This window comes from Entelurus aequoreus, linkage group LG15 (assembly GCF_033978785.1).
Source record: "Entelurus aequoreus isolate RoL-2023_Sb linkage group LG15, RoL_Eaeq_v1.1, whole genome shotgun sequence".
Classification (NCBI taxonomy): Eukaryota; Metazoa; Chordata; class Actinopteri; order Syngnathiformes; family Syngnathidae; genus Entelurus; species Entelurus aequoreus.
In genome coordinates this window covers 52711725-52724130 of record NC_084745.1, presented here as the reverse complement: position 1 = coordinate 52724130, position 12406 = coordinate 52711725, and the positions used below count along the sequence as shown (strand labels likewise).

Here is a 12406-nt window from a genome sequence, read left to right as displayed (position 1 = left end):
GCAAGTTATAACACTTTTATTTGATTTATTATTGAACTTGATGCAAGTTATAACACTTTTATTTGATGTATTATTGAACTTGATGCAAGTTATTTGATTTATTATTGAACTTGATGCATGTTATAACACTTTTATATGATTTATTAAACAACTTGATGCAAGTTATAACACTTTTTTTGATTCATTGTTGAACTTGATGCAAGTTATAACCCAATCAGCACAAAGTGTTACTTACCCACTGTCTGAGGTCAGGGAATCTCCATAAGACGGGATGTCAACTTGGCCTTGGGCCTCGCCTTCCTGCCTGGACTGGCTCCTGTCCCTGGGTTCTCCGTTGTTGTTGGGGCAACCGGCTGCAGCCTCGTAGGCTTGAGAGTTGTTACTGAACGTCACCCTCGACCCTCGTTCGTAGCCGTTCACCGCGCGGCTACTGGGCCTGCTCCCCGAGCTCTCGTGGTGCTTGCTGTACGACGGCGGCGAGGATGAGGGCGCCTGGCGGGATGAGGACGACGATGAAGAGGCAGGGGTGGGGGTGGGGGTGGGGGTCGTAGAGGAGGCCGTATTCTTGGGCAGCTTGTATCCATGAGAGATGAGGAGGTCCTCCACGCTGTACATGTTCGCATTTGTTGATGCTGGTGTGTTTCCCTTTTCTCCCCTCCTTCTTTCTGCCTTTTTTTGGGGGAGAGGACGGACGGTCACCTGTCAAGTCTTCCCAGTGCGCAGCGGCAGGATCACTGCTCAGCTGAGGCCATCTCTGAGGAGAGAAGAGAGGGGAGGGCGTCACGAGTCGACGAGAAAAAGGAAAAGGTAATGGCAAAAACATTATCCCCACTCCCTATATTAGCTATATTAGCCTACTATCAAAATGACTTTAAAAGTCTTATATAAATGTTATAATGAAGGCAACACATGATGTAAGTGTCTATATTAGCCTACTATCAAAATGACTTTAAAAGTCTTATATAAGTGTTATAATGAAGACAACACATGATGTAAGTGTCTATTTTAGCCTACTATCAAAATGACTTTAAAAGTTTTATATAAGTGTTATAATGAAGGCAACACATGATGTAATATACTAGCCTACTATCAAAATGACTTTAAAAGTCTTATATAAATGTTATAATGAAGACAACACATGATGTAAAGTGTCTATATTAGCCTACTATCAAAATGACTTTAAAAGTCTTATATAAGTGTTATAATGAAGACAACACATGATGTAAGTGTCTATATTAGCCTACTATCAAAATGACTTTTAAAGTCTTATATAAGTGTTATAATGAAGGCAACACATGATGTAAGGGTCTATATTAGCCTACTATCAAAATGACTTTTAAAGTCATATGTAAGTGTTATAATGAAGACAACACATGATGTAAGTGTCTATATTAGCCTACTATCAAAATGACTTTTAAAGTCTTATATAAGTGTTATAATGAAGGCAACACATGATGTAAGTGTCTATATTAGCTATATTAGCCTACTATCAAAATGACTTTAAAAGTCTTATATAAGTGTTATAATGAAGACAACACATGATGTCAAGTGTCTATATTAGCCTACTATCAAAATGACTTTTAAAGTCTTATATGAGTGTTATAATGAAGACAACACATGATGTAAGTGTCTATATTAGCCTACTATCAAAATGACTTTAAAATTCTTATATAAGTGTTAAAATGAAGACAACACATGATGTAAGTGTCTATATTAGCGTACTATCAAAATGACTTTAAAAGTCTTAATTACGTGTTATAATGAAGACAACACATTATGTAAGTGTCTATATTAGCTATATTAGCCTACTATCAAAATGACTTTTAAAGTCTTATATAAGTGCTATAATGAAGGCAACACATGATGTAAGTGTCTATATTAGCCTACTATCAAAATGACTTTTAAAGTCATATGTAAGTGTTATAATGAAGACAACACATGATGTAAGTGTCTATATTAGCCTACTATCAAAATGACTTTAAAAGTCTTATATAAGTGTTATAATGAAGGCAACACATGATGTAAGTGTCTATATTAGCTATATTAGCCTACTATCAAAATGACTTTAAAAGTCTTATATAAGTGTTATAATGAAGGCAACACATGACATAAGTGTCTATATTAGCTACAATAGCCTACTATCAAAATGACTTTACAAGTCTTATATAAGTGTTATAATGAAGGCAACACATGACATAAGTGTCTATATTAGCTACAATAGCCTTCTATCAAAATGACTGTATGTCGCAGGCTGACGCAAATCTTTGTTGACAGAAATGACATTTATAGATGTATTCTACACATTTGTACAACATTGGAACACATTAGTAAAACTGAGGCTTCTCAGAAGGTGAGATAACTTCTGGAAATGACCGTCTTAGAATGGCCAAAGGTATAAATGTGTGTGTCCAAGTTAAAGGACACATACATCGTTAGATTCATTACAATCTATGCAAGCTGGGTAACGTTTGCTGTGGTCTGGAACAACATGGCGCACAAACAACTATCAGAAATGCAGCCAATATTACATACAGATAATGTGTCAAATATATATTAAATACACAGAGGACATAAGTAAAGGACATTAAATGAGCTCAAATATAGCTACAAGTGAGGCATAATGATGCAATATGTACATACAGCTCGCCTAAATAGCATGTTAGCATCGATTAGCATGCAGTCATGTAATAAAAGAGAATAAGGAGCTCATGTTTTACATCACTAGGCCAACTGAGGGATTGTGTTTCTCTCTGCTCACATTCTCCTCCTCACTTGCAGAGTCTCTTTTTGCATCTCAAAAGCATTTTCAGTTGAGTCTGAGAGGACAAGCAGCACTTCTTTTTTTTTTTTTTTTTTTTTCTAACTAGAAACTGGAATCCTCCAAGAAAATGCGAGTGAATGCTGAGGCCAGTAAAGTTGTCACGTTGTGTAAACGGTAAATAAAAACTGAATACAATGATTTGCAAATCCTTTTTCAACTTATATTCAATTGAATGGACTGCAGAGACACGATATGTAACGTTCACACTGAGAAACATATTTTTTTTTGGCAAATATTCATTAAATTAGAATTTAATGGCAGCAACACATTGCAAGAAAGTTGTCACAGGGGCATTTTTACCACAGCGTTACATGGCCTTTCCTTTTCCACAGTTTCCAAAAAAAAATTGAAATGGGGACTCGTCAGACCACAGAACACTTTTCCACTTTGCATCAGTCCATCTTAGATGAGCGGGTGTTGTTGATAAATGGCTCTGGCTTTGCATAGTAGAGTTTTAACTTGCACTTATAGATGTAGCGACCAACTGTAGTTACTGACAGTGGTTTTCTGAAGTGTTCCTGAGCCCATGTGGTGATATCCTTTACACACTGATGTTGGTTTTTGATGCAGTCCTGCCTGAGGGATCCAAGGTCCGTAATATCATCGCTTACGTGCAGTGGTTTCTCCAGATTCTCTGAACCTTTTGATGATATTACGGACCGTAGATTCCCTAAATTCCTTGCAATAGCTGGTTGAGAAATGTTGTTCTTAAACTGTTCGACAATTTGCTCAGGCATTTGTCGACAAAGTGGTGACCCTCGCCCCGTCCTTGTTTGTGAACGACTGAGCATTTCATGGAAGCTGCTTTTATACCCAATCATGGCACCCACCTGTTCCCAATTAGCCTGTTCACCTGTGGGATGTTCCAAATAAGTGTTTGATGAGCATTCCTCAACTTTATCAGTCTTTTTTGACACTTGTGCCAGCTTTTTTGAAACATGTTGCAGGCATCAAATTCAAATTAGCTAATATTTGCAAAAAATAACAGAGCTTTCCAGTTCGGACGTTAAATATCTATTCAATTGAATATAAGTTGAAAACGATTCGCAAATTATTGTATTCTGTTTTTATTTACCATTTACATAACATGCCAAATTCACTGGTTTCGGGGTTTGTATATATAATGTAGTAACAGACACCTTCATAACAATATGTAATATGTACAATATACACACTGCAAGTATATATATAATGTAGTAACAGACACCTTCATAACAATATGTAATATGTACAATATACACACTGCAAGTATATATATAATGTAGTAACAGACACCTTCATAACAATATGTAATATGTACAATATACACATTGCACATATATATATAAAGTAGTAACAGACACCTTCATAACAATATGTAATATGTACAATATACACACTACAAGTATATGCATAATGTCGTAACAGACACCTTCATAACAATATGTAATATGTACAATATACACACTGCAAGTATATATATATAATGTAGTAACAGACACCTTCATAACAATATGTAATATGTACAATATACACATTGCAAGTATATATATAATGTAGTAACAGACACTTTCATAACAATATGTAATATGTACAATATACACACTGCAAGCATATACATAATGTCGTAACAGACACCTTCATAACAATATGTAATATGTACAATATACACACTGTAAGTATATTTATAATGTAGTAACAGACACCTTCATAACAATATGTAATATGTACAATATACACACTGCACATATATATATAAAGTAGTAACAGACACCTTCATAACAATATGTAATATGTACAATATACACACTGCAAGTATATATATAATGTAGTAACAGACACCTTCATAACAATATGTAATATGTACAATATACACACTGCAAGTATATATATAATGTAGTAACAGACACCTTCATAACAATATGTAATATGTACAATATACACACTGCAAGTATATATATATAATGTAGTAACAGACACCTTCATAACAATATGTAATATGTACAATATACACACTGCAAGTATATATATAAAGTAGTAACAGACACCTTCATAACAATATGTAATATGTACAATATACACACTGCAAGTATATATATAATGTAGTAACAGACACCTAATAAAAATATGTAATATGTTGTATATACACACTGCAAGTATATATATATATATATATATATATATATATATATATATATATATATATATATATATATATATATATATATATATATATATATATATATATATATATAATGTAGTAACAGACACCTTTATAACAATATGTAATATGTACAATATACACACTGCAAGTATATATATAATGTAGTAACAGACACCTTCATAACAATATGTAATATGTACAATATACACACTGCAAGTATATATATAATGTAGTAACAGACACCTTCATAACAATATGTAATATGTACAATATACACACTGCAATTATATATATAATGTAGTAACAGACACCTTCATAACAATATGTAATATGTACAATATACACACTGCAAGTATATACATAATGTAGTAACAGACACCTTCATAACAATATGAAATAGGTACAATATACACACTGCAAGCATATATATAATGTAGTAACAGACACCTTCATAACAATATGTAATATGTTGTATATACACACTGTAAGTATATAATGTAGTAACAGACACCTAATAACAATATGTAATATGTTGTATATACACACTGCAAGTATATATATAATGTAGTAACAGACACCTTTATAACAACATGTAATATGTACAATATACACACTGCAAGCATATACATAATGTAGTAACAGACACCTTCATAACAATATGTAATATGTACAATATACACACTGCAAGTATATCTATAATGTAGTAACAGACACCTTCATAACAATATGTAATATGTACAATATACACACTGCACATATATATATATAAAGTAGTAACAGACACCTTCATAACAATATGTAATATGTACAATATACACACTGCAAGTATATATATAATGTAGTAACAGACACCTTCATAACAATATGTAATTAGTACAATATACACACTGCAAGTATATATATAATGTAGTAACAGACACCTTCATAACAATTTGTAATATGTACAATTTACACACTACAAGTATATATATAATGTAGTAACAGACACCTTCATAACAATATGTAATATGTACAATATACACACTGCAAGTATATATATAATGTAGTAACAGACACCTTCATAACAATATGTAATATGTACAATATACACACTGCACATATATATATAAAGTAGTAACAGACACCTTCATAACAATATGTAATATGTACAATATACACACTGCAAGTATATATATAATGTAGTAACAGACACCTTCATAACAATATGTAATATGTACAATATACACACTGCACATATATATATATAAAGTAGTAACAGACACCTTCATAACAATATGTAATATGTACAATATACACACTGCAAGTATATATATAATGTAGTAACAGACACCTTCATAACAATTTGTAATATGTACAATATACACACTGCAAGTATATATATATATATAATTGAGTATTATATATAGTAGTATTACTCAATTATTTGAAGAAAGTAATCAATCGATAGCTACTTCATTACTAAAATATTGGTGGTGTTCTTGTTAAAAATGTAACTTTGAGCAAGTGGCCTGCTGAAGAAGTGCTGATACCCATGGTGCAAGTGGTAATGATGTAATACCCTTGATGAAGTCATACTTGCTGCCCCGTCAACAGGACAGATGCTGCTGCAGCCCCATTGACTTGAAACTCTCCACTGGAGCCCACTGCCAATTGTGACATGTCCCCTATTAAGTCAGGAGATCCCGTGCCAGAACCAAGTGTACCTCAGACAGTTTAAAAGGCAATCGCACTACGATTGTTGAACGGCGGGGCCAAATTGCTCGTTTTTCAGTTCGACAAACAGATGGTTGACGCAGCCCTTGCCAGAATGTATTCATCTGCAACACATTCCCATTTGTTTTGCTTCTTGGGATTTGTTTTGTCACGATAATCCCACGGACATGAAAAGCCAGCATTCTGAATCAAACAGCATTGATTCGGGGGGGGGGCCACTGCCCTCACTGTACACCCCCCCCCCCCCCTTGTTCCCTCTCTGCTCCTTGTACCTGAACATTAGCACAGACTAGTCGGTGATTAACAGGATTCAAGACTGTGAAATGCCACTTTCTTTGTACGTCTTGGTCCTTAATAAGATTATCTTTTTTTTATTTAAAACCTTTAAACCTGTTAGCTTTGGAGGATTGACTCTTGGCTCTTACCCAGTTAATACTTTAGTTAAGTTTCACTCTTTCCAATTTGCCTAATCTCCTCAAGGAGAGGCCAGCTGGGTTTGCTGGAGACTTTTTTTGTATTAACAATGTCAAGACTAGGACACAAACTAACTTATCATTTCCCTTTTTTGTTTTTATTAATATGCAGATCCTTGGCCCGGTCATCACTGATGACAAGAAACGATAGGAAATACAAACATTATTAGTAGAGATGTCCGATAATATGCATTAAAATGTAATATCGGAAATTATCGGTATCGTTTTTTTTATTATCGGTATCATTTTTTTTTTTTTCTTTTTTTTAATAACTAAATCAACATAAAAAACACAAGATACACTTACAATTTGTGCACCAACCCAAAAAACCTCCCTCCCCCATTTACACTCATTCACACAAAAGGGTTGTTTCTTTCTGTTATTAATATTCTAGTTCCTACTTTATATATCAATATATATCAATACAGCCTGCAAGGGATACAGTCCGTAAGCACACATGCTGGTCCACTAATAGTACTAACCTTTAAAGGCCTACTGAAAGCCACTACTACCGACCACGCAGTCTGATAGTTTATATATCAATGATGAAATCTTAACATTATAACACATGCCAATACGGCCGGGTTAACTTATAAAGTGACATTTTAAATTTGCCGCTAAACTTCCGGTTCGAAACGCCTCTGAGGATGACGTATGCGCGTGACGTAGCCCGGCGAACACGGGTATGCCTTCCACATTGAAGCCAATACGAAAAAGCTCTGTTTTCATTTCATAATTCCACAGTATTCTGGACATCTGTGTTCATGAATCTGTTGCAATCATGTTCATTGCATTATGGAGAAGGAAGCTGAGCAAGCAAAGAAGAAAGTTGTCGGTGCGAAATGGACGTATTTTTCGAACGAAGTCAGCAACAACAGTACACAGCCGGCGCTTCTTTGTTTACATTCCCGAAAGATGCAGTCAAGATGGAAGAACTCGGTTAACAGAGACTCTAACAAGGAGGACTTTTGACTTCGATACACAGACGCCTGTAGAGAACTGGGACAACACAGACTCTTACCAGGATTACTTTGATTTGGATGACAAAGACGCAGACGTGCTACTGTGAGTATGCAGCTTTGGCTTCTAAACATTTGATCGCTTGACCGTATGTGCGCAACTTTTTTTTGCGTATGTACGTAACTTTTTTAAAATATATAAGCTTTATGAACCTTGGGTTAGGTGAACGGTCTTTTGGGCTGAGTGATTGTGTGTGTTGATCAGGTGTTTCAATTGTATTGGCGTGTTCTATGGAGCTAGGAGCTAGCATAGGAGCTAGCATAACAAACACGTAGGTGTTTTTATGCAGGATTAATTTGTGGCATATTAAATATAAGCCTGGTTGTGTTGTGGCTAATAGAGTATATATATGTCTTGTGTTTATTTACTGTTGTAGTCATTCCCAGCTGAATATCAGGTCCCACCCCCGGCTCTCACAGCATCTTCCCTATCTGAATCGCTTCCACTGCCCTCTAATCCTCCACTCTCACTTTCCTCATCCACAAATCTTTCATCCTCGCTCAAATTAATGGGGAAATTGTCGCTTTCTCGGTCCGAATCTCTCTCACTTCATGCGGCCATCATTGTAAACAATAGGGAACTTTGCGTATATGTTCAACTGACTACGTCACGCTACTTCCGGTAGGGGCAAGCCTTTTTTTTTATCAGATACCAAAAGTTGCAATCTTTATCGTCGTTGTTCTATACTAAATCCTTTCAGCAAAAATATGGCAATATCGCGAAATGATCAAGTATGACACATAGAATAGATCTGCTATCCCCGTTTAAATAAAAAAAATTCATTTCAGTAGGCCTTTAACGTTCGAGCAACGTTGAGTTATTGATGTTGCTATTGCTCGGCACTATTTTGAGTGTTACTATTTTTGTGATTGCACGTTTGCACATTACATTTTGGGAGTGAACAGAGTTGTTAGAACGCTGGTTTGTAATATATTATTAAAGTTTGACTGACCTATTTGACTGTTTTTGTTGACATTCCCTTTAGCGCAGCGTAGGTGCGGCTAATAACACGGGGGCGGCTAATAGGTAAACAAAGTTTTGAAATATGCCATTCATTGAAAGTGCGGCTAATAACACGGGGGCGGCTTATGGTGCGGAAAATACGGTAGTTGTTGCAGCCCTAAGTATTTGATCAATCGAATAGTCGATAGGTTACTTGATTACTAAAATAACCGACGGCTGCAGCCCTAAAAATGTTGCAGCATGCACATATTCCTGAGAGCCGCGCGTTTAATTTGGTTTACAATACGGTTATTTTCTCCATTGCCAACTGCCAACTTCATTTTCTACCTTTACATTTAATGACGGGAAGACGGAAAGAAGAGCAGCATCAGATTTACCACGTCAATCAGCTAATTGAGAAGCGTGTCAACGTCCATTCGCGGCAGTTTACGGGAATTAGGCTAATGCTCGAGTAGGTAAATAATACAAAGATTGATTGTTTTTATTTTCGTGTTTTAGACACGGGTTTTCCAAACTCTCCGGCAGCATAAAAGCAGAACCAATCAGTACTTTTTCCCTGCAAAAAGCCAAAAGCCTTTAATAAATTAGACTTGGGTCAAGCGCTGCGTTCTTTAATGTCATATTTAATATGATAATCCACTTTACCTTGCCATTTACATACAAACCATCCATATGTTGTGGAGCGAACGTAATCCCTCATCTGAGGCAATTGCTCCTGGTGTCGCCAGTAAATGAGGATTATCTACATCATCAGTTAAAGTGAGGATTTCCTCTTGTAAAGTGATCCGCCGCCATGCAGCCTCCGCCCCCGCTGCTCCTTCTTCCCCATGACAGGCTGCATTTGAACGCGGTTACGCAATAGAATTAGTCATTTTATAACAAATAAAACCTGGGATTGAAAGGGAACACTGTGCAACAATGGCCGACGTTCATCCCCCCTGACACAAAAACACTGTGCTCCGTGACAATACCCTCTTGTGTTGGAAAAAGGACTGGCATTGTAGTCGTCAGCTCCGGGCGGATGAAATGCGGCTCTTCTGTATTTTTTTGTTGACATTGCTCACTCAGAAAGGGAATTAATGAAATAGTTTATATGGATCACATACACCGCCTAGTGCGCTAAAAATAAACGGAACCACATGAGGGCTGGCATTTTCCCCCACAGACGACCCTCGCACCGCCCCCGTGTGTTCTCGTCACATCAGCCACTTTCATTTCCACTCACGATGCGGTCAAAGAAGCCAGGCGGGCGACTCGTGCTGCGATGTGAACGCTGGTCCAGGCCCGGGGTTTGGTTGACGGAAAACGTGAAACAATTAGGAGCATTTTCGGCTGACTGCACACGGCTGACTGCAGGACTGTGACGGTCTGCAGGTTGACAGTTTGGTGTCACCTCCTTATTTATGGCCGGACTAAGACGAGGGCTGGTGGTGAGGGACGGTCTGCGTGGTCAACAATGTTTCGGGAGGGACTGACGCCTGGAATTGAAAAGGTTTGTCCAAACCTGAGTGGATTAGGGATGTGAGGATCGATTTTCGTGAAAAAGTACCGTATTCTTCGGACTATAAGGCGCACTTAACCCTCGTGTAATGTTCTTATTGTTGTTACTCAGCCAGCGTTTGTGGGTCTGATGGACCCGTTGCATTTGGTGACTTTTAAAGGCCTACTGAAATGATTTTTTTTTACTTAAACGGGGATAGCAGGTCCATTCTATGTGTCAGAGAGTCAATCACTTCACCATAAAAGTAGGTGACAGTGTCATCACCAGGAAAGATGAGGTCACCTACCTAGGTTCCATTCTAGAGGCTAACCTTTCCTGTGATAAAATGGCAACCAAGGTAATCAAAAAGGTTAACCAACGAACGAGATTTCTCTACAGAATTTCCTCTCTGGTCAACAAAAGCACCTTGAGGATTCTGGTGGGAACTCTCGTTCAACCCTTTTTCGATTACGCATGCACCTCCTGGTACCCTAGCACCTCCAAAACCCTCAAATCTAAACTCCAAACATCTCAGAACAAGCTAGTCAGGTTACTTCTAGACCTCCACCCCAGATCCCACCTCACTCCTACCCACTTCTCTAAAGTGGGCTGGCTCAAGGTGGAGGACAGAGTTAAACAACTTGCACTGAGCCTAGTCTATAAAATCCGCTACACCTCCCTGATACCGAAGTACATGTCAAACTACTTCCTTAACGTAAATGACCGCCATAACCACAACACCAGGGGGTGCTCCACTAACCACGTTAAACCCAGATTCCGAACTAACAAAGGTCTTAACTCATTCTCTTTCTATGCCACATCAATGTGGAATGCGCTCCCAACAGGTATAAAAGAAAGGGCATCTCTATCCTCCTTCAAAACCGCAATAAAAGTTCACCTCCAGGCAGCTACAACCCTAAACTAACACCCTCCCCGGATTGCTAATAATCAAATGTAAACAATCAAATGCAGATTCTTTTTCTTATGCCTTCTGATCTCTCTCTCTCTCTCTCTCTCTCTCTCTCTATGTCCACTACTTGATGTCCATACCCCCCCCCCACCCACCCCCCTCCCTCCACACCCCTGATTGTAAATAATGTAAATAATTCAATGTGATTATCTTGTGTGATGACTGTATTATGATGATAGTATATATGATAGTATATATCTGTATCATGAATCAATTTAAGTGGACCCCGACTTAAACAAGTTGAAAAACGTATTCGGGTGTTACCATTTAGTGGTCAATTGTACGGAATATGTACTTCACTGTGCAACCTACTAATAAAAGTCTCAATTAATCAATCAATCAATCATACTTGATCATTTCGCGATATCGCCATATTTTTGCTGAAAGGATTTAGTACAACGACGATAAAGATCGCAACTTTTGGTATCTGATAAAAAAAAAGCCTTGCCCCTACCGGAAGTAGCGTGACGTAGTCAGTTGATCGCCTCCTCCTATTGTTTTCAATGCAACTAGAGCGATTCGGACCGAGAAAGCGACGATTACCCCATTAATTTGAGCGAGGATGAAAGATTTGTGGATGAGGAACGTTAGAGTTAAGGACTAAAATGCAGTGCAAGACATATCTTTTTTCGCTCTGACCGTAACTTATGTACAAGCTGGCTCATTGGATTCCAAACTTTCTCCTTTTTCTATTGTGGATCACGGATTTGTATTTTAAACCACCTCGGATACTATATCCTCTTGAAAATGAGAGTCGAGAACGCGAAATGGACATTCACAGTGACTTTTATCTCCACGACAATACATCGGCGAAGCTCTTTAG

At 37.2% G+C, this 12406-nt stretch overlaps 1 protein-coding gene across 4 annotated transcripts in view; it reads right to left on the bottom strand.

Annotated features, from left to right (window-relative positions):
* Positions 1-12406, bottom strand: part of LOC133630259 (junctional cadherin 5-associated protein-like) — a 128676-nt gene that overhangs the window by 34257 nt on the left and 82013 nt on the right. For all 4 annotated transcript variants that reach the window (XM_062021737.1, XM_062021735.1, XM_062021736.1 and 1 more), the window contains exon 2: positions 236-754. In XM_062021737.1, coding sequence (XP_061877721.1) covers positions 236-615 — 380 coding nt within the window. In that variant the 5' untranslated portion in view covers positions 616-754. The remainder of the gene's footprint in view (positions 1-235; positions 755-12406) is intronic.